Raw genomic sequence first — 24,235 nt, 5'->3', positions numbered from 1 at the left:
GAGCTTGGTTACTTTGGACGAGCTCTGCAATAGTTCATGGAGGCTCTTACTTTCTATTTGAAGCACTTCAGAACGACACAAAATTTTGAGTTCATTTACCTAGCTCTATACTTTGACATATGCCTGATCCAAATCATGAGGAAATCTGAGATGAGATGTCATATTGACAGGTTACTATTCCATATACATTAAAAGGTGTTTCCTCATTGAAGAAGGACCCAACCTATGAACTTCTCAAAGAAATTTGAAAATCTATTGATCTCTAGCTCTATACTCTGAGATATACCTGATCCGAATCATGAGGAAATCTGAGATAAGATGTCATATTGACAGGTTACTATTCCATATACATTAAAAGGTGTTTCCTCGTTGAAAAAGGACCCGACCTATGAACTTCTCAAGGAAATTTGAAAATCTATTGATCTGGCATGTGAGCTAATAGATCTGATATTTTGTTTCTATGTGAGCTCTTTTCAAAGCTAGGATCATAAGTCTCAATAAAATCTGATGCTTGAGGCAAGTCTTTGTTGACCTTGTATGAAAGGAAACTTTTATATTTCAAAACTTGAAGACAGAACAAGGAGAATAAACATAGTGTTGGATATTCTATAAATGAGTTGAATTAAACCCTTGTATGAACCTGTGATACCAATTAAGAAATTGATATGATGCCAAGGACAATTTACTGTGGAGGAGGTTGACCAAATTGTTTTGAAGCTCATGACAGTGTTATCTGAAAATGCTCCTTTGTGGTTTAGTATCTCATTAAAGGACCTGACCTATGAACTTCTCAAAGAAATTTGAAAATCTATTGATCTGGCATGTGAGCTAATAGATCTGATATTTTGTTTCTATGTGAGCTCTTTTCAAAGCTAGGATCATAAGTCTCAATAAAATCTGATGCTTGAGGCAAGTCTTTGTTGACCTTGTATGAAAGTAAACTTTTACATTTCAAAACTTGAAGACAGAACAAGGAGAATAAACCTAGTGTTGGATATTCTATAAATGAGTTGAATTAAACCCTTGTATGAACTTGTGATACCAATTAAGAAATTGATATGATGCCAAGGACGATGTACTCTGGAGGAGGTTGACCAAATTGTTTTGAAGCTCATGACAGTGTTATCTGAAAATGCTCCCTTGTGGTTCAGTATCTCATTAACGGACACTCATGTTGCAAGTGAATGAATTGGTGTTTGAATCAAGTGGCGTTGAATGCTGGGAATAATTACAGGACTATCAAGAGCAAGGCTAACATATAATGACTCTAAAGTCAGATCAAATTTTTACTAAAGGATGGAATTTTTTTGATGAGTTTGCAAATCTAGGGTTTGAAGTCTGAATGTCTTTCCAGTTTCTTAGTATGATGTGGTTTGCAAAACCCTAGTGAGGGTTTGATCGGGAATACCCTAAGGGTTTGTTCTCAAAATCCTAGGTCTGATTAATAAAAATAAGCATTAAGGATTTGTAATCCCTATATCATTAGGGTTTAGAGATAAGACCCTAGCTAATCATTTGATAACCCCATTTAGGGTTGGTGATGAAGGTCTAGGGCTCAATTGCTTTTTCTTAAGAGGAAACCCTAGCTCCTAGAAAATTTGATATTTTAATGATGAGGTTGTTTTGCAGGCTGAATGTAAGAAGACTGAAAATTAAGAGGCAGTTGTTATGTTCTCAAAAGACATGTATCTTGAATTTTGGAGATATGGAATCTTTGATGTCCTTGATGATGTGAATGATGATGTGGACTTATGATTCATTGATGATGTAAACTCCTTAATGATGATGTGGACTTTTTTGATGATGATATTGACTCACTGATGTTGTGGATTTCTTAATAAGATTGACTCTCTTTAATAATGCAGACTTGGACTCTTTAATGAGTTGAATGAGATTGACTGGACCCAAAAAGTGTTAAATTATGGTATGTTCTATGCTTAGAGCAGTTTACTTCTTTTCTTCTTATTAGCTAGCAATCACATAAACATAAAGTAATGTGCAGATAGAACATTAAAAGATCGACAGAAAACAAGCCAAGACAAGAGACACCAAATGTGGCGGCTAGCCAGGGACAAACCCCAATGCGGGGAAACCCTTTGATCAATTCTTCTTTAATCTTCAATAGTTCAGCAGAGAGAGAAATAGTACAATATATCAGATCTGTAATTTTTATGACAGCAGTAAGAGATGCCCTAACCAGCACTTGCAAAGTGAATCAAATGATTCACAAATAGTCTAGGATCAACCTTAGACAACCCAGCCTTCAACGGAGATGAAGGACAGCCCGAAACAACTCAAGAAACATGGTCAAATCTGGTCAATGTTCAGGCAGCCCTGCGGTCAGCCCTAACCAGATTTGCACTGGTCACTTTGTGGTCAAATCAGCCCTCCAAACAGCAGATCTGATTTGCGGCTTGCTTGAGGGAGACTCCCCACACAAGGCTGCAGTCAAAGGAGGCTTTTTGCTGGTCAACGTTGTCCCTGTTTGCTAGCTGCACCCTAGGTCAATGCAGAACAGACCTGTGTCCGTTCATTGCTGCGTCCTTCTCCTTGCTGCATCCTCCTCCTTGTGGCTGCGTCCTTCTTCTCCCACTTGGCTGCTCCTTTGTTAACCCAAACAAGAAAGGAGAGTGAGAGAGAAGAAGAGATGATGAGATGAAATAATGACTCAACCTCTCCTCTATTTATATGCAATGCTGGGCATGTGTGCCACACACTTAACTGTTGGCTGACCTTGACAATTTGTCAAGTAATTACAAATAAATTCATATCTCCAATAAATACTTGTCGGAATCGGATTATCATTAGATCAATCCTACACCTCATGACAAGAGGAATCTAGGAAAAATATCAGCTGCCATAAATGAGGTGACCCTCATGGAGTTTGGCTCTAGTTGCCAATTTTAACAAAAAGACTAAGGTCAAGAGGGAGCTAAAACACTCTCAAAGATAAGTACTTTCTTGATTATTTCTATTATTATTTCATTAAGAGTCTCTTGTCTCTCTTGCTTGGATGAATTTGTTCTTCTATTGCCTCCTAGTGAGAACTGCAAGTGCATAATGAAGACTACCGGGGTTGTGGCAGCAAATGAAGAAGGAAGGAAGAATAAAGCATGCTTATCTAAATATGTTGAAGAAGAGCCTGTGACTTTTCTGTTGTGTTTCTGACAAGGACTAAGGTCCTCTTCATCCATTGTAAGAGGGAGTTGATTGAATAACTGAAAGATTGAAAGTGTGTCACGAGCCCGGTCAAATTTCCGAGGTTGTGGCATAATGGCCTATGAGTCCATGAACACTTGCTTAATGAAAGTTCGAAGAAGTTGCGAGACTTTGTTGTTGACTTGGTCGATTCTCTGATTGGCTCTTTGAACACCTGATACATGAAATTGTTGACACTATTTGAACTAGATGCATTTTGGGTGATGTATTGGTCTGAATGACTGAATGGTCATGTTGCATGTAGCACGATTGAAGCTGGAAATGTAACTAATTTGTGAATTCGGTTGTTGATGTTTGCTTCTATAAGAAGCCTCTTATCATCTGTTGGATTGGACCATGATTGATGTTTGCTTCTGTGAGAAGCCTCTTAATATCTGATGGATTTGTAGGGTGTTGATATTGCCACTTGTTATCGGTTGGATTGTTTGCTTCTATTAGAAGCCCCATCTGAAGTTGAATGAACAGCTAGATTGTTAGGGTCCCACCCTAACCCCCTAATTTATGTAATGGGATCGAGTCATAGTCAAGAGTCAATAAAGCCCATATTAATAATTGTAAGTGGTTAACTCGCAATTAATGACGGGACCACAGTTGCAAATGGGCCGTAGTATTAGATAGATGGTATTAATAAAACCCATGGTATTGATCCTTGGTATTGCATGTATGAGTCATATATAAAGGATAGAGACTCCCTGCGAGGAGCATTGTGTCTTATTTTTGTATCGAGCTCTGCTCTATTGTAGGTTGCCCCCTCGAAGAGGCCAGTGAACATTGCTTTCTGAATAATAAAATATTTGCTGTTGTCTCTCACTATTCTATGTTCTGGGTATCTTTCTTTGCATATTCTGTATTTGGGTATCTTTTTGCAGGTTAAGAGCATAACATAGATGTTATTGTTTGTTGGAACACTTGATAAAGTGTTGAAGTCTGCCATGACCTCTTTTCAGTTGTTCCATGACCTGTGTGATCCGGTACTGGAATCAATGATCGACTAAGGTATGTCTCTGATGAAGATATGAGACTACATGGGTATACAAATGCAGATTGGTTCACTGACTAGAAGAGCACATTAGGGTGTTGCTTTAAGCCTGGGATTTGTCACAATTTCCTGAATGAGCCGGGAGCAGAGATATGTCGCTCTCAATATAGCTGAGGCAAAGTATATTGCAGCTAGTATGGCTAGTTGTGAGGCAGTATGGCTGCGAAAGCTCCTTGCAGAGTTGTTTGATCATGTGCCAGATTCGATCTTCATATATTGTGACTATCAAAGAAAGATCATATTTTTATAAACACATCGAGATCAGGTACCACTAAATCAAAAATATGGTACAGAGAGGAACAGTGAGGCTCCAACACATCTCAACAGATCAAGAGGTTGTAGACATTCTCACCAAGCCTTTGTCGAAAACAAAGTTCTTACTCTTCAGAGAGAAGCATGGAGTGCGGGAAAATGTATCCCTCCTTGAGAGGGAACATTGTTGATTGAGAACATTGAGCATATGCTCTCCCCCAGTCTTTTGACTAGCCATGGACTTGGTGAGGGGGGATGAGTAGCGAGGCTCTTGGGAATGAGGGTACTCCTTGAAGCCATGGACTTGGTGAAGGGGGATGAGCAGCGAGGCTCCTGGGAACGAGGGTACTCCTTGAAGCCATGGACTTGGCTGAGTACATGTCCCAATATGCATCCATCCTGCAAGTCACCTTCGTGCCTTTATTGACCAAGGGCCCTGGACTTGGTTAAGCTTATTGGGATTGCCACCCATCTAGTCAGTGGGTGAGGAGACTTAGGTGTGTGTGATCTTTACCAAAGTCGAATGCAACTGCCATGGACTTGGTTAAGGTAAATTGATCTCCCTAAGTATTGGATGCAGGTGTTCTACCACTTGATCGTTAAGGATCAAGTTGGGCGAGGATCAGTGAGTGGACATAGGGTGTGTGTGATCTTTACCAAGGTCATTTACGACTGCCATGGACGTGGTTGTGGTAAATTGATCCCCCCTATTGTCATTGTCGATCATTCTTCCAAAATGAGATGAGACGATGAGGCAGCTATCAAGATTCAACTTTCCTTATGCTAAGACATGTATATCTAAGATGAAATCTATAATATATTATTTTAGGTCATGGAGCTGAACCTGGAGACCAGTAAGGTGTGTGTGATCTTTACCAAGGTCAAATATGACTACCATGGATATGGTTGTGGTAAATTGATCTCCCCTATCATCCATTGTGGATGGAGACATCATTGTTCAACCGAGAGCAGATATATGGAGTAGCTGGAAGACTACCTCTCTAACTGAGAGGGAGCGATGAAATTGGATTGTGATGCTATCTACTTTCCTTATGATGAAAGAGAATGAAAATACCTCCCTCACTAAGAGGAAGTGTTGAAAATTGTAGCCATGGTTGGCATTTCCATCATCAAAAATAAAAGGAAGAAATTGTAAAATTTATAGTTTAAATTTTCCCTCCAAAATTTACAAGTCAGCCTCATTGTTTTTCAAGTCGGTTGGGCACCAATAAGACACCCATTCGACCCCCTTTGAAGTCTATATAAAGGAGAGGGTTCCTCCTCATTTGGGTACATCGAATTTGTCTTTATGCAACTCTAATCCAGCGAATTTCAAGAGGAGATAAGGAGGCCAGAAATGTGAAGGAGGGCCACGGGATTTGGCTTGGCATTTCTATTGGGTATTGGTTTTGTTATGATCTTGATGATGTCTTTGATGTACTGATGTATCTTGAACTCTCTCTCTCTCTCTCTCTCTCTCTCTCTCTCTCTCTCTCGCATCAAGCCTAATTTCTTTGTGTCTCTTGTCACATGGTTTCTTGGTTATTTCTCTACTGCTCTATCATGCTTAATGAATGAATTTTCTTATACTGCATGATGAAGTAAAATGTTACATGAAATTTTAATATTGTTATGATCTATATACGAAAATGTTCTAGCATTGCCCTCAGTAAAAAAATCAACATAAGGTCCTAGCAACCAACTGGATTAGCACACGCAGGGCAAGGACCCGCTATCACCTTGGCCTAAACCTCCACTATTTAGACCCAATTTCCTCCTAAAAGGTCAAGGGACAAGTCCCACTTGACACCCCAACCAACTCCACATAAGACTAGTTCCTTAAGTGGGGTCAAGGAGAAGTGGAGAAGTTAATTCTTGGGGCTGTCCCGCTATTTATGTGTATGATTATGAAGCAGAAAACCAAAACAGCAAATAAAATAACACAAAACAGTTTTAAATATAACATCTGATCTCTTGAATTTGATGTATAAGAAAATTCTAACAAAATATGGTCTTATTTCTTAGTGTAGAAAGCAAGTTAAGGATTTATGGACCCAATTAGCTTGTCGTCATATTATATCATATTGCAAAAACTGCAATAAATGACAGGGATAGCAACCTATTCAGCTCTAAATGACCACCCAGTGAACACCAAATCCTTGTGCAACCCTCTCACACATGCGGCCTATATCAGTTTGCATGTTTGGATGCCTCGATCTACACACTTCCCTTTTCCTCTCCTTTTCCTAACTCGCTGCACCTTGGCATGTGTGCCAACTTGCTTGAAGTGTGCACCACCTTTTGGAATACATGCCAAGATCTCCTCAAGCAATTACTTTTATAATTTTTCCTTTGCCTCGTGATTCACAAAGACAACTTCATGATTAACGAAATTATCCTCGTAATTCACAATCTCAAGATCTTTAACATTAATTAATTAATGTGCTCAGGAAAATGAAAAGTCACTTTGCTAGGAAATTTTGTCGGCAATGTTCTACATGCTTGACACTAAGCCTATACAGAATAAGTTGTCCAAGCTACCAAAACTTAACATCCTTCCCCTTGGGGGCTAGAAGCACCTAATAGGGCTAAAGGCATAATCATCCCGAACACAAGTGTGGTAACTTGCTTACAAATCATGAGCTAGAAAGACATTGGAAGGCAAGGCTTGCGTGAACTATTCTTGTGCCCCTAACATTGAATATGGCTCACAATAATACTTTAATGGCTTTTGTCCCTAATGATGTTTATCTCACTTGATCGTAAGGGAATGTTTCAAGTGGTTCATTATTCATGCAATAAAGATTCTCTAAAGGAAGACTTGACACACATCGAGTGCCCTTCGGAGGACATTTTTCCCATTGCTGAGAGCAAGCATGACCTTGTAGCCACAACATTGCCCTCATGAGATGGGCATTGAGCCTTGATGAAACTCCACATAAATGTATGTTTCTTGCTACACCTCTAGATGTTGAAACGTTGTACTAGGAAGCCAAGGTGTTGGCTTGTTTGATGATGTACCTAGATGGACCTAGGACACCCCCAAGTTAGACTTGACCCTATTTGATGAATGTTTCCTTGTTTCAGAGCCTAGATGAGGATGGTTATCATAAAATGACTTGGGAGAGCTAGCGCATCATGCCCATGTGTCAATACTTGTCTCGGAGCTTACCACATCACCCCCATGTGCCCTAGAAGAGTGACATAGGCCGTCTTGGAGATGATTTCATGGTGGAGGAAGATTTATTTGGAGATATACACATGCATTTTAATGACTTCATAGAGGGAGGATCACTCATGAGCCTCTTTGTCACCTGTTTGATGGGAGATTGACCATCTTGAGAGGATGACGTCAACATGGAGAGCATTTATTCCCACACATATGGGTTATTTTGGCGTATTTATCATCTTTTAAAGCTATCTTAAGGTCAATTTGTGACCTTTAGGCCTAGTTGAGTGCTCAAGTAAACATTTTAGGGCTTTTACTTGTAAATTAATTAAAAATGACTTGGTTATCCTCATATAAGTAGAGGGGAGTCACTTTCATTTTGAATCATCACACAACATAACACTTTTCTATCTCTTAATAAGTGTGCATTAGCTCTCTTGTTCTTTTCTCTTGGACGTGATACCCACAACTTTGTGGGTGATATCCCCAAGAGAATTTTTTCTCTGTGATGAGCCTCAATCGACAGCCAGCAGCCCCTTGATGCCTCCTTCTAGCTCATTGTGCCATTTCTCTGCCACTTGAGCTAGCCATGTGGTCCCTCACCCACCTGTATTGATTGTATGTTTGAAGGTGGGCCTCCTAAATCTAAAGGTATGTCTTGTCATTTGGTAATTGAGTAATGGGTTTACTTATCATGGATACGTGTGGGTATGGATTGATGGGGGGATTTGGCGGAAAGAGTGGGCTTATTTTGTGCTCCTATCCCCTTCATCTCTTTTGGTTGTTACCCTTGGATCTTAATCCCGTCGGATCTCCTTTATTGACCATTCAGTTCTAGGGTGGTACTACTTGGGAAACATCGGCATTGGGTGTGTGGTCCCGCTCCTTTACCCACACATATTACTCCCTTTCCACTCACTATAGCCCCATTCATCTTTTCTCCAACCTGGGTCCACATTCCCATTCTGGGTAAACATAGGGCTATCCTCTCTATCCCCTTTCCCACACCTTGGGTCAGGCCTAGAATGATGCCCCGAAGGTTGAAGCAATTAAAAGAAAAAAGTGAAAAGCATAATTGGCCACATTTAACAGGAAATTGTACCACAAAATGCAAAATATGGTCGGGACAAAAATAATTAGCACGTGGGCAAAAGCCATTACATGAGCTCTACCCCAATCATTGGCCATCACCCTGGTTCCATAGGCCCTAAATGAGCCTCCTCTATCATTCAGGAACCCATGATTGTCCCAACCCCTGGAGGGTAATGAACCGCCCTACCTCAAAAGGGGCAATTGCTGCTATATTATACACATCATGCTCTTGTCCTTTGAGCCCCGAGCAATTAATTAAAGAAAATTCATAAAAGGAAAAAGGCATATAAAAAAGGGGGGAAAATCAAGGTCGGGGCACCTCATGTACCACGACTACTCCTTCCTATACAATATATACCCAGGTGTGGGCTTCCCCCTATCTAGCTACCTCTATGCCCCATTATGTGGCCCAGGGCTGCCCCTCTCATTCCATATTCCATCTCACCTATTTGTCACTTGCCACCCCCATTAGAAGGATCTGCATTGGACATACTATCCCCTTTAAGGGTTGAAACCACCTAATAAGGTACTTGGCTAACCCCTTTTGGAGCCTAGAGACACTAGCACATGCCAAAGCCCACTATAGAAGGGCATGCCATTATGAAGTGCCCACTTTTTTATCCATGATTTTTAAGCTCATTTACTCGATTATTTTAATGATTGATTGTACTGGAAGCCTAGGTGATGCATTGGATCTTATGCAGGATTGTAGGTGGTTTCCATTTGGTTTTGGCTTCCCTACATGGGATCCTGACACCAAGAGGTCCACATTGGCACAAATAGGGTGTGCATAGAGAGCCATGGGCCTCCACAGCAGCAGACAGCACTCCATGGATCTTCAAAGGCTACCAGCGATCCACTTTTGGGACGATGTTGACATGATTGGTACACTATGGCCAGCAGGCCCCCACAGGAGCCCCACACTCTTGCCAGGTGTCCCAGCACTTGTACGATGTCATGGCAGCATTCATTCCACCACCTGGACCATTGCAGAAGATCTACAAACATCTTTGATTCATATGGAGACCCATGGGGTCATTGATGTGCCCTCAGACCCACTTGGAGCACCATAGGTCTACTACTTGGAGAACAAGGGGCCACCCCCTTGTCCATCATATTTTGAGGAATTTATTCCTCAATATGGCACTTCAAGATGTTATTGGGCCTTGGGAGGTCCATACGACATGCATACATCATTATTTGACCCCTTGTGAGGCTTGTTTTTACATTATGATCTAGTATGGTGGGCTTGTCACCATTAGGGGTTATTATTTGCACGTCATTTTATCTTTAGGGGCCCATAGGCTAATTCGAACTCCTTAGGAGGCTATATATTGATGTTAAATCCATTCATTTGTATGATCACTTGACTTGGGATCTCTCTAATCATAGAGAATTTTCGCACTTTTCCCATGGTGGATATCTTTGGAGATGGATGAATTTTGATGTATGGATTTGGGTTATTCCTCTTGGCTTGGAGCTTTATTGAGCAAAAGAAATGTTGGTTGGATATACTCTATAACATTGTAGGTAAATTTTGATGCTATTATTCTTGTTGCTGCATACTACTAAAATTAGGGCTAGTTGTTGCATTATCGAGATGTGGAATTGAGCATGTTTTAGCTAATTAAATGTATGGGCCAATGTTATATGAATGAAATTTCCTAGAGATTTATTTATCTCGATAAGCTTGCATCATTTGCTTTGAAGTATAAATGCTTGAAGGTCACTTTTCTTTTCTTTCTCTCAACATTGGACGAAGTTGGCTTTCTGGGCCTCCTTGATCAAGAAACCAAGTTCTTACTCATCATTATCCTCGACTCCATATCCCCAAGTGAACAAGGCATTGATCCCTCAAAAAGGGTGATCATTTCAACCCTCTTTAACCATTTTCCCCAACTCTAGCCCCATTAGGTCACCTAGGGCATCAATTTCCCGAGAATTGACCCAAGGAAAAAAAATTATCTCCTATAGGCAACTGCGTTGGTGGGTCCCCTCCCTCTCCTCCAAATTTGAGGCAATTCTAACAGTGAAATCTCTAGGAATCTCAAGCCCTAGCTTTAGGATTGAATTGTGCCTAGGCATCCCCAAGGCTAGACCTCAATCAGTGTTGATTTGGGGTAGCATCGAATGTGCTCTAGCCACGAAAATTGGTGGAGAGGCTAAGGCACATGAGATCTCCAATACCCAGAAAGGGTTTGGGTAGATTCTAAACAGTTTGGGAGATATTAAAATAATTAATATTCTTAATGGAGTCCCTAAGTCTAAACTTAGGAAAAATAAAATATTAATGTAAATTAATATAAAATTGTGTTAGAATGGTCCAAAAGTCATGGATCAAGCCAGATCTAATATTAGCCGTTGATTAGGGACTTAATCTCGACCATTGATTTGTCAACGAGAAAAGTATAAGAGGAGGCTTGAGGGTCACTTGGAGAACACACCAAGAGATCAAGATCTCGACTTTCTGGAGCTGGGTTCGCTGAGAAAGTTGAGAGATTGATCAAAGTTGCAGCTGAGGGGCAGTGAATACAGAAGCAGAGAGGAAGAGATAGCACCGGGAGGATCAGCTGAGTTGCCGGAGAGAGGGATGCAGAACCAGCCAAGGGTTCACGCAAAGCCAGCCAGGGCTCACGCAGAGGTAGCCAAGAACTGTGCAGTGCCTCAAAGGGCCAGCATGAGTGACGCAGAGGGCCAAAGGAATGACGCAATGCCTCCAGAAGCTGACACAGGACAAGCCAGAGTGACGTTGGGCTAACACTGTGCCAGACAGAGCTGATGCAATCCCTAGAGGCTGACGTTGGGGTTTCGTGGGGCAAATTGGAGTTGTGGAACAGTCATAATGTTTATCCGGGGTTTCAATCGAAATATCTGCTTCAAAGTAGAGAGGTACTATTGCCAAGATTTTTCTCTGTTGGGTGAGCCGATATTGGCACCCAAGTTGTATTTTGAAACTGCGTCATAAATCAAACCCTCATATAGCTACACTAGTTTTCCCGTATTGGGTTTTTCCGGGGACATTAGTCCAAAAACAACAGTGTCACTTGTGTGCTTGTTTATGTTTCCTTCAGTTGATGATTTGTAATGTGTTGAACATGTACTTGTATTTATTTCCAGTATTTACATGGTAAATAACTTGTTAATTAACAGAACAAGTAGGTAGGAATAAATCAATGAAGTACATGAAGGGTTTCTAATAGTTAGACTTGGAAACTTCATCATGGTATCAGAGCGTGGTTGCAGATAACAGGAGAACTGAGGACATCAGCCGAGCAAAGCAGCAACAGCAGAAAATAGTTGTCCCGAGTGACAAAAGTTGTTCCTAGCAGAGAAGCGGCAAGGAAGGGGTGATGCAGTGCCTGCGTCATCAAATTCGAGCCAAGAGGAGGCAGCGCAGAGGCTGAGGGAGACAAAGACAGGCTCACAAAAAGCCACGCAGAGGTCAGGAGGGTTGACACAGTTGGCTGAGGAAGTTGATTTACCGGTGTCGGGATTGCGCAGAGCCTAGGAGCTCTAACCTTCAGTTTGTTGGGGTTTAGGAGGCTATGGGTAAGTTGCAGAGTGGAGCTGGTGGGGCACTGTAGTCAGAACAGTACCTAACAGGGCAAGGCCAAGGAGGCGGGAGTTGCTACTGAGGATTTCTAGCCGAGAAATCCGGATCAATGGTGCAGCTGCACTAACGATCGGAGTGGGAGCATCTCGACATTGGCAAAAGGGTTTCCATAACGGAAATCGAGACTCAAAGAGAGGCACACCAAGAACTTCCAGGAGGGAAGTAGAGGAACAACGAGATGGCAGTAAATGGGGTAAGAGACCAAGACAGATCGGACAGAGCCTCAAACTTCGTAGTCTAGAAGGCCAGAATCCTATCTGTTCTAGACAAAAATCGTGTCAAGGACTTCGCCTTGAGGACGATAGTTATCCTAGTTGACCCAGCTGATAGCGACAAGTACAAGGACATAATGGCGAGGGCCAAGAGCATCATTCTTGACGAGGTCAAGGACCATGTGGTACCACAAATTGCCGAAAAGGACACAACAAATGAGATGTGGGAGGCTCTAAAGAAATTGTACCAACATACTTCTGTGTAGAGAAGGATGTTACTAGAAAATCAGTTGTGATCATACCAGATGCAGAAGGGAGAACAGATCGATCCCTTCCTCGGTCGATTGAAGGAGATCCGGGATCAGCTGACTTCCATACGAGCCACGCCGGATCAAGAATTGATGGTGAGAACAACCCTTAACGCAATCTCAAAACACTGTGAGGTGTTTGTCCAGAGCATAATGGGCAGGGAAACCCTTCCAGATTGGGAGGAAATGTGGGCGGCTCTTCGCCAAGAAGAGATTAGAAGGTTGGGCAAGGCGGGAAGCAGCAGCAAGGGGATCAGAATCAAGGAGGAGGAGGTGGATGTTGCCCTAGCATTTGAGGGAAAGCAGGAGAAATGGAAGAAGGACCTCCAAGGTCAAATGCTTCCACTATGGGGAGCTGGGTCATTATGCGACCTAGTGTCCAAGGAAAAAAAGCATGGGAGAGGCCTCCGAGACCAAGGCTGCGCCAGCAAGGGCAGAGAAGGAAGTGGAGACAGATAATCACTGTGCCATGAGTGCACACACACCACTTGAGCGGAAGTGGGGAGACATCAAGTTGTAGTCAAATGGACTACAGGCAATGAGGGGCAAGATCCTTGAGGTACCCAGCCTCTTGGATTAGACCTTGCTACGGGAGCCCCGAAGAGGAGTAGCAATATTTGCGGATGTCAATAGAGATGGATGCGGATGGAGCGACAGAGGGAGCTACAGTGTAGGATTCCCTGGACAGTATGAGGCAACAATGCGAGAAGCACGTGGGTGTTGCACCAGTGCAAGATGGCACAGAGAGGTGTGCAACAGTGCGAGATGCATGGAATAGTTGGAGTAGCACAGAGGTCAGAGAGGGAGCACTTGTCAGCAACAGAGGGAGCTTCAGCATCGAGGGTGTCTCTAGCCTAGCAGAGATGTGAGAGTTGGGAGATCAGTTACTTACTTCTCAATAACTGGGTTGCAGTGCAGCAGTTAGCAGTGACAGTACTATGGGCAGCACAATGCAACAGGATGAGAGGGAGTTACAATACGGATGCAGCAGTGGCAGTGGCAGGGCCATGGGTAGCAGTACAAGATGCAGCAGTGCAGATGATAGGCAGCAGCCCTAGCATCAGCACAGGGACCAATGCCGGATGATCAGGGTGAAACTCAATTAGGAGTATTGCTAGAGCACAGTCCTCACTAAGAAGGTGTGTTGATTTGGGGTAGCATAGGATGTGCTCTAGCCACGAAAATTGGTGGACAGGCTAAGGCACATGAGATATCCAATACCCAAAAAGGGTTTGGGCAGATTCTAAACATTTTGGGAGATATTAAAATAATTAATATTTTTAATGGAGTCCCTAAGTCTAAACTTAGGAAAAATAAAATATTGATGTAAATTAATAAAAATTGTGTTAGAATGGTCCAAAAGTCATGGATCAAGCCAGATCTAATCTTAGTCGTTGATTAGGGACTTAATCTCGACTGTTGATTTGTCAACGAGAAAAGTATAAGAGGAGGCTTGAGGGTCACTTGGAGAACACACCAAGAGATCAAGATTTCGACTTTCTAGGGTTGGGTTTGCTGAGAAAGTTGAGAGAGTGATCAGCGTTGTAGCGGAGGGGCAATGAATACAGAAGCAGAGAGGCAGAGATAGCACTAGGAGGATCAACGCAGCAGCCGGAGAGAGGGACACAGAACCAGCCAAGGGTTCACGCAAAGCTAGCCAGGGCTCACACAGAACCAGCCAAGAGTTGCACAGGTGCCTCAAAGGGCCAGCATGAGGGACGCAGAGGGCCAGAGGACTGACGCAGTTCCTCCAGAGGCTGACGCAAGCCAAGCCAGAGTGACACTAGGCTAACGCTGGACCAGACAGAGCTGACACAGCCCCTAGAGGTTGATGTTGGGGTTTCGTGGGGCAGATTGGAGCTGTGGAGCTGCCGGAGTGTTTATCTGGGGTTTCAGCCGAAATATCTGCTTCCGAGTAGAGAGGTACTACTGCCGAGATTTTTCTCTGTTGGGTGACCCGGATTTGGCACCCATATTGTATTTTGAAACTGCTTAATAAATCAAACCCTCAGATAGTTGCACCAGTTTTCTCGCATTGGGTTTTTCCAAGGACATTAGTCCAAAAACAACGATGTCACTTGTGTGCCTGTTTCTATTTCCTTCAGTTGATGATCTGTAATGTGTTGAGCATGTACTTGTATTTATTTCCAGTATTTACATGGTAAATAACTTGTTAATTAACAGAACATGTAGTTAGGAATAAATCAGTAAAGTACATGAAGGGTTTCTAACCGTTAGACTTAGAAACTTCGTCAATAGGATCAATTCAACCTTTTCAAGAAAGTATTCTTATTTGGTCCTTTCCCCTCACCTTGTCTCGGATAGGAACATCATTGGTTGCTACATTCCGTCCCCGAACCTGGGCTAGGTCCACTTGGCCCCGTGTGGTCCCACTTCTCAATAAATACTATCTGTCAAGGACCATTTGGGAATCCAAATTTCCCAAGGATTATAGGGATTGAGAAACTTGTTCATAAGCCTATCCTTTCTCCCTCAACCTTCCAATCCTCACCCCTTATCCCTGGTGGATGAAGTCCCTTGCTTAAATAGCAAGCAAGCTCCATTCTTCACTCCATCCTTGGGAAAGGGCTTTCAGGGTCACTTCTCACCTATCATTGACATATACTTTACAAATGAATCCCTACACTACCAAGACTCCCCCCATCGGTGAAAGTCCGTAAAGAACAGGGAGACTTAGTTGTGGTACAGTGGGCTAAGCCTCCACAGTTGCCCTTAGCCTAGTAGTTGCCCTCTTAGGAACCCCTACTGGTTTGAGTGGTAACAAGATGCACTGTGATCTTGGTGGAGTGAATTATCTTGGGAGGGATATCTTTACATGAGGAGACTTGTCTTAAGATTGATGAAGTGATTCTTAATTGAATGGTGAAAATTTATTGTTGACTTTCTTAAAGTTCGCATGCAAATTTCTGAAATTAGAATTTCTTTGTGCCATATTAAAAAGTGGAATATCTTTCATGAAACCTTGTTTCTTTATGCTTTACAAAATTAGTCATTCAAGAGAAGAGAACTTGGTTCATGCATCCCTTGACCTTATATCTCCACTTAGAAAAAGTCATTAGGGTTTCTAAGAGAGACATTTTTTACCTCCACCCACCTCGTCCAAGTTCCTCTATCATTGACCTCACCACCATTGACTCCATTACCCATTGACAGAAGGCACTAGAATAATTTGTAGTGGTCATTTAAAAAAAATATTTCTTAAATTCATGGTAAATAGGGTTGGGTTAGCTTAAATCTGCATTTAAGCACAATTTACTATCCATTTGTTATTGACCTATTGAAAGCAATTGCATATAATACACATAAAAAGGCAAAATCTAGCATTAATTGCATCTTTTCACCCTAAAATTAGGGTTGACGTCTTGATTTTAATTGTTGTCATATGCATTTTCAATCATTTAAAGCCGCCATTGTTTACATAACATAGCCTTTGTTCCTTTGTTGAACTTATCACTTATAGGCTATTTCCTAAAGCTCCTGTATGTCATTGTATGCCCTAAATCTGCATATCATAAAAACACTAACATGTAGCAACCTTCTTTTAAATTACAATGGTCTTAGGAAAGTGCACTTGAACTCTAGGCAACTCTTATCTCAGCCTTTCAAGGTTTGGTCAATACCCTTTCCTTCGATTATTAGACTTTGCATCACCGTTGAACCCTCCTTGGTGGAATAATTTGCTAGTGGTTTTCATTGGGAAGCCTCCCTTGTGCAGATAATATCCACCATTAAGCAGCTAGAGAGAACACACTAAGGTGATAGTGGTGGATGATCTCTTGCTGACATAAGGCCTAAGTTGCCTAGTGAGGTTTTGCACCAGGCTTGCCAGATTTTGCGATAACAAGACCCGCTATGTAATTAAAAGGAAATAATACAATAATAAGAGGTATTTGACATAAACCCCTAGGAATACTCGAAGAAAAGTATAAATACATGAGTGTCATTGCATTGTAGATGTGTTGGATGGTATTGTTTGGAAGCAAACATGACTTGTGGTGTGATTCCTTCCATAATGAGTATTTGATGGTGTTACCCCACCTAAAGGGCTCTTCTCTCTATTTTCTCGTGTTGTTCCTAGTGAATGCTTGGACATCTTTTGATGTTTAAGGATTTATCTAGAAATTCGTAAGGTTTACTGCAAAATCAACCTCAACATCTATGCAAAAAGGTTAATGATCTAATAAAATTGTAGTCCATTCTCCCAATAGTCATCAACTGATTAAATCAACCTGAACATGTGTGCCAAATAAGGGGCTAGACTTCCATGAATGTCCTACCATGCAAATAAGTCATCCCCCCTAGCAATAATTCCACCATGATGACAACATAAAGATAAAACAAAATCTCAACCTAGGCTTGAACCTAAGGTGCACCACCAAACAACTATTGCATGATAATACCTCGTCAAACCTTAAGAAAAGGCTTGACCACCAAAAATGTATCTAGTATCCTCAACTCTAACTCAAACTTAAGGAAAAAGTACATCTATAAGGATACTGATATCAATAAACTGATTTTTACCTAGGTGATAGCTATTAGCAAATGCTCCAATGTTATGTCATATCACCTAGAGAAATCCCACCAAGGCAAAGTGCACTACCACAACATGTATCATCCAACCACATCAACAACATCAGAGAAGGGGACAATAGAAAATGCTAACCCATTCAATCATCAAGTATGTCTCCACCACACATCCAACACGAGAATCATGTAGAACACTCATAATGACACAAATAATACAACATCATTGCACATAGTCAATAGGAAACTTCAACAGTCGTCATGAAACATATAGGAAACTTCAACAATCATTAAGAACATCTACCTCCCAAAACCACCATCATCTAATCCTTTGGGGGCCTAGAACCATCATCCATGAACAAAAGTAGTACCTCCAATATAAACAAAAATACCAAAACCACACCATGATGAAATAGAATGTTCCATGGCCATCAAATGTGCAACTAGGGGATGATCAACAAGGCAAGCACATGTGAGAATCTGAAGACCATCAAACCAACAAGCATAATCATCCAACCAAGGAGAAAAGAGACTCCCAAAACCAAAGACCTCCATCATGTAAGCTAATTTCATGAAGAGAGGGGGTTCCATGAAGATGTATCCCCCCAAGTCAGTCCAACACTCAAAAAGTACCAACTGCAAATTCCATCAATGTGATGAAGATCACAATGTGGAACTTCATCCAACATGAGGTGTAACATGACCCTTCACAAGGTGTTGAAGTTTATGACCAAAAGCTAGGCCTCCAATCTTGAGATGACCATAAAAACAAAAATATGGCTTCTTTTGGCCCAATCAATGTTACCAGAAGTGTTTCCCTAGTGGGCACTCCCACCTCAAAACTGTGCTCCCAACAAAAGCAGCCAAGGAGTGTTCCAAACCCTTTTGGAACACTCCTTGTCATCGGGAGCTTAGACGCTCCCAGATCCGCACTACCTCCCACACTTCCCCTATGCTCCTAGCCTCCTACCATGTGCCCTTCGTGCTCCCATGAAAATGAAGAAAAAAGACCACTTTATAAAATTTAGAACTTATGCAGATGGCCTATTTGTAAACATAACTCTCTGATCACATTGACAATTGGAAAATAGCCTATTTCATTCGTAAATCACAAGTATATTTCCTATTATATGGTTTAAGAATTTGTATGTTTGTAACGAATAGATATTTAATGCTTGAATGATGAATCATTAATTTACCATGGATGACATTTCTGACTTCTTCATAATGTAGCAAGATCTCCTCCTCTTCTTTAAATGATAGATACATGGAGCACTACCCTCGTGCCCTCCTAGGAGGCATTTCCCCCAAAGGAGTCTCTTGTTTTTATCTTTAAAACCCTTAGTACGGTTCTTGTATACATCTCCAGCTCTTCCAATATCACTTCTCTTTTTCCTAACGTAAAGAGTTTACATCTTAGAGGACATTTGCCTTTGGTTTTTATAGGAGTGGTCATTGCACACCCACTGTGTATTAATACATTTGCACTTGTTATCATTTGTTGCACAATAATAGAATTATTTTATCTTTATCTTATCTCATCTAATCTACAAGTAACAAAAATATGTATAGTTTCCTATATTATGCAACTAATTTGGCATTCTGCATTCCTTTTAACATAAATACATTATAATATATAAAAAATATATATCATTAAAAAAAAAGAATGCTCCTGCGATGCTTTACTCCTGGATATTTTAGGAAATGGCGCTCCCACTCCCATGCTCTGGCAAAACCTTGATTTGGACATTACCATGATTACTGCAACAATCAGAGTTGTATAATTCAGTGTTTTCATGATCGGTCCAAGCATATTGATATCAAGTAACACTTTATCAAAAACAAAGTTTAGAAGGGGGCAATGGTTCTATAGTGCATTACCACAAATTATTAGATTGTTGACATTTTGACTATGCCTGTGGCAAAGAGGAAGTTTGAGATGTTCAAAGAGAGGGTTGGTGTGGTGGGGATCACTTTTCTTGCTGAGACAGAGTGTTAATTACTAGTGTAGCTCAGACAATGATTCAGCCACAGTGCTCTTTCCTTCAGTAGAGCAATCCATACAGCAAAGCTTCAGCAACAACAATGCACCTCTATTCAACAATCTATTAGCAAAGTGAGAACACACTAGTACTTACAAAGGAGATAGAAAGACACGGATGCATGCATGCCAAAAAGATCCATGCACCAACTTCAATCTATTTTCTATTTTAGATGCTTTTCATTCCAATTGTCGGTTCTATTTTGAGTTTTAACTTTTAATCTTTATTCAGTTTGTATACACATAGAGGGTGCAATTCCATAGGTAGGCTAGGGTGCTTCTGCATGATGATTTCTTAGTTTAAGTTGTTGATGTTCGTAGCATCGGACAGGAACTTCTGCACAAACCTAGTATTGAACGTGAAGAAGTCGTCCAGAAAGGACATTTCCTACTTTTCTAGTTCACTTTAATTAAAGTTAATTATTAAAGTGATGAGTCTTTTATTAGTGATTTTATTAATGTCTAATAAAATGTAAACTATTTACATTAGTGATTTAGATATAATCTCCACTGTCAATTGGGATTTAATCTCAACCATCATTGAGAGATTAGGGTTATGGAGACTTGGTCATCAACTCAAAGTTACAAAAGATAGACAAAAAGAGTGTTAGAAAAACACAAGTGAGAGAGTGATAACGGATTTTCACTCAGTGTGCAAATCCAAAGGACAAAAGAGGAAACAATGTGAGCAGCAGAAGAAGATTAGCCCAACTCTCAAAAATTGAAGGGGCTGTATCATATTCCACACAAAAATTCGCACTAGGCCATGAGCAAGATCAACAATTCTTATCTCATTTTCTCTCATTACTGATTAATTTCATTGAATTAAGAATATATTTTACATCACTCCACCCATTGATTTCTTGAAATTTGTATGTGTCTCCTCCTATCAAAAAACTTGTTCTCTTCTTTAATGGACTGATAAATAAATAAGGGCAATTACACAGTGAATGTACATTTAACTTAATAGTAAAACTAGATTTTTTATAACTTTGAACTCTTGACTTTTGAGTTGTCCACTGCACTGCACATCCTAGGTAACTTGGTGCAGATAAAGCAGTCATATATGAAAATCCAAGTTTTGCAAGTGATTAAAGATTGTTTTGACAACTAACGCAGTTTGTCCATTGAATCTAAACTCAAAATTGGTATCATACTTTAACAGATATTATGATTATTATAAAATACATACATATATGTGTGCATGTGTGTTGCGACTTGTCCAGATGTATCATATCCATTTTGTTTCAATAACTGGAATATACCTGGCCATGAGTAAGATCGACAATGCACGTTTGGTATTCTTACTCATCTCATTTTCTCTAGTTACTGATTAATTTCATTGAAATAAAAATGTATTTTCATCCACTCCACCCATTTGATTCCATTAAATTTGTACCAGTCTCCTCCTATCAGAAGCCATTTCACCTTCCTTGATAGTTTAAAAGATAATTAAGGGCAAGTACAAAGTGACTCCACAGGTCAAGGTAACTTTCCAACATCTACGAAAAGGAGAGAATCAAGCTTACCCCGAAGGTAGAACCAAGAGAAACAACATCACTCTTATTCACATGTCGAACAGTTGTGAGTGTATTGCTAAGCTGCACATAAAAGGTAACCAAGATACAATTTAGATAGAGCAGGCATCATTCCAACCTGAAGCAGCTTATATCCAATAGAAGAGCCATTTTTGGCTCCATCTCATGAAGAGTGAGATTATCTGAATTATGCTCATAGAAATACAGCAGTACCAATACTTAATACATAAGTTGAAGTGTCTGGGAGGAGGACGGTAACAGAGAATACCCGTGATAAATAATCATTGTCAGTCCGCTCCTGTATGATGTCAGCAGGCTTATTCTCGTATATCTTTATTGTCTCCAAATAACGAGCACACTCTTCCACACTGCAAGCTCCCACCAGGAACTTGAATTAACAACAATCATATTCATTTAAAAAAAATCTGCAGACATCATTTAAAGTAGGAAAGGCAAGACACTTGAACAAAAGAAACCATGGCATTAAATGATCCAAAGAGCAAAATTCAAATATTGTAGACAATACCAAAGAACTCCCAATGAATAGTTAATAGAAAGCAAAGAAACATGTTAATTTTAGGTATGTTCTATGCTTAGAGCAATTTATTTCAATTTTCACAGTTACCTCAATATCTTTTCCAGATAAGCAATCACATTAGCATAATAGTAAATAGCAGATAGAACATAAACATAAATCGCAGAAGACAAGCCAATACAAGAGGACACAAGATGTGGCGCTAGCCAGGGACAAACCCCGATGTGGGGAAACCCTTGATCAATTCTTCTTATATGTTCTTCAATAGCTCAGCAGAGAGAGAGAGAGATGGTACATATACAACAGATGTCAAAACTTTGACTTATCTAAATAAGAACATAGATAATCTCTAAGAAGATGATACATGAGGTAGCTGAACTCAGTTGAAGACATGCTGCTTCAACTGATTCTCCAAGGTGACTCCATCACCTTGCTGCACCTATCATTGCGCTGCTCCTCATCATCATGATGCACCTCACTGTGCTGCACCATGCTGCACCCATCATTACTACGCTGCATCTCATCATGCTTCACTAATCATGATTGTACCCATCACTGCACTGCTGCACTATGCTGAGCTTTTCATTGCACTATGCTGCACCCAAATGCATGCTGCAATACCTCATCATTACCATGTTGTCCCACTGCTGCACCAATGTCTAGCAATATTGATCTACACCATGCTGCATTGTACATCATGCTATGCTCCTATATGCACTATGACGCACTGTACAACATGTACTCATTGCTGTCCCATGTACCATTGCTGCACCAAGTATCATTGTTGTCCCATGTACTATTGCTGCACCAAGTATCATTGCCCAACTTGGCTCCCACAGGCTGCTCAACAAACTGATCCAAAACTGGTCAACTCCTTTGACCCAACACATATCAAAACACTGTTGTTTGTGACTCCTGCACTGCTGCAATTTCTGGGACTGGTTAGGGCACACAACACAGTCCCTAACAGTCCTCAAATCTGGCCCAGAATTGCCCTTATGAAGTGCGGCTGCCCTTCAATGGGAGGCTGCCCCTCCACGTTGCTCTTTTAGGGCAGATTCAAGCCCTTAAACACAGACTTATCCTCCGAAAAAACAGCAACATCCTACAGGTGTATAGACAGACCTGTGGCAGCCTCTTATGAGGACTGTCCACCCACCAAACAGCCTCCAAACTAACTCGCTGTCCCTGCCTTGGCTGTGGCCTACAAGAACAGGGCTTCGGCCCTCCCACCAACAGTTCTGTCTTCAAAAACGGACCCCTGAACAGACCTTAACCCACGCTGTTTCAGATCCTCTTTTGCTGTGGCTAGGGCACATAATTCTTCTCTCCAACAAGTTCTCTTTCTAAGGTACGTGTTGCACAAGATTGGATGCGTCCTAGATCTAGGTGCATAGAGCTGCTAGGGCATCATCTAGGACTGCGTTTAGACTTCATGCTAGGTTCCTTTCCTCCTGCATCTAGGGCTTCCTCCTCTTAGACTTCTCTTCCACTAAAACCCAAAACAAATGGAGAGAAATCAAGAGTGAAGTGTGTCTCCAAATGACTATCAAGTCACCTCCTTTTACACTAAAACGTTGAGCACACATGGGGGTTATTTGGTTGCTGGCCGACCTTGAGTCTTGACGAATTGTCCCATAACACAAATAAATTCATATCTCCATTAATACTTATCGGAATCGGATGATCTTTAGATCAATCCTACACCTCTCGATGAGAGGAGTCAAAGAAAAATATCAGCTGCCATAAATAAAATGACCCACATGGAGTTTGGCCCTAGTTGCCAATTTTAACAAAACATCTATCACATTGCTGTAGAGGCTTAGAGAAACTATCTGAGAGAGGCCATACAAGCCACTATCAACTAACAATAATGTAAAATTTTGTAGATGTTCTATGCTAAGAGCAATTTCACTTTTCTCACAGCAATCATACAAGTAGATAAGCAAAATGCAGATAGAACATATAAGCAGATCTTACAGAAGACAAATCAGAAACAAGAAGAATGTATGTGTTCGTTTCGGCGGTCAACAGGATGCTTCAACCAGCAAAGTCTCCTTTGGTCAGCCAGCCCAGCATGTGTCACAACAACCCTCCAACCAGTAGATGAGTCAACCCAAGTCAGTTCTACAAAAGTCAACGCAGGGGCAGCAAGCTAAAAGTCAACGCAGCAGCAAAAATGGTCAACCCTTTGACCTCGATTTTTGTGCCAGGTAGTACGGCCTTCAAAAATCGAACCTCCCACAAGTTTTCAGCTTGTTTGGACCAAGCGTTGACCAAAGTCAACGCTGGTCAAACTTCTGCGAAACCCTAGCAGCAGAAACCCTAGCAGCAGAAAAATCCTTTTTGTCCTTCCCACGTGTGGCTGAAATTCGTCCTCCAGGTAGCTCGTACTTTAGGATGAGAGAGGAAGATGTGAGTTTGTTGTATTCAAATTCTCTCCAACTTTTCCTGTATATATATCCATCAATGAGGGTGTGTGACACATCTGTTGGGCATGTGAGCCTACATTACAAAACTGGCTGACCTTGCACATATAATTTATTAAGAATAATAAATTCAAAATATAAGTTCTGCTCATCGGATTAAGACTATTTTTATATGGATTTTACACCTCTCAGAAAGAGAAATCCAACAAAAATATTAGCCTCTTAATCTGAGCATCAGAACAT

General features: G+C 41.0%; 1 protein-coding gene across 1 annotated transcript in view; it reads right to left on the bottom strand.

Annotated features, from left to right (window-relative positions):
* The window catches only part of ERCC1 (nucleotide repair protein), a 205,513-nt gene that overhangs the window by 93,329 nt on the left and 87,949 nt on the right, over positions 1-24,235 (bottom strand). Inside the window, exons 6-7 of the mRNA XM_089438651.1 lie at positions 21,297-21,396; positions 21,020-21,091 (exon numbers count right to left, since the gene is read on the bottom strand). Of these exons, the coding sequence (XP_089294777.1) occupies positions 21,020-21,091; positions 21,297-21,396 (172 nt within the window). The remainder of the gene's footprint in view (positions 1-21,019; positions 21,092-21,296; positions 21,397-24,235) is intronic.

Source organism: Pinus tabuliformis, chromosome 9 (assembly GCF_031772625.1).
Source record: "Pinus tabuliformis cultivar Carrire ecotype Pingquan chromosome 9, CPIR1, whole genome shotgun sequence".
In the NCBI taxonomy this organism is placed as follows: Eukaryota; Viridiplantae; Streptophyta; class Pinopsida; order Pinales; family Pinaceae; genus Pinus; species Pinus tabuliformis.
This window is presented reverse-complemented; position numbering and strand designations above follow the sequence as displayed.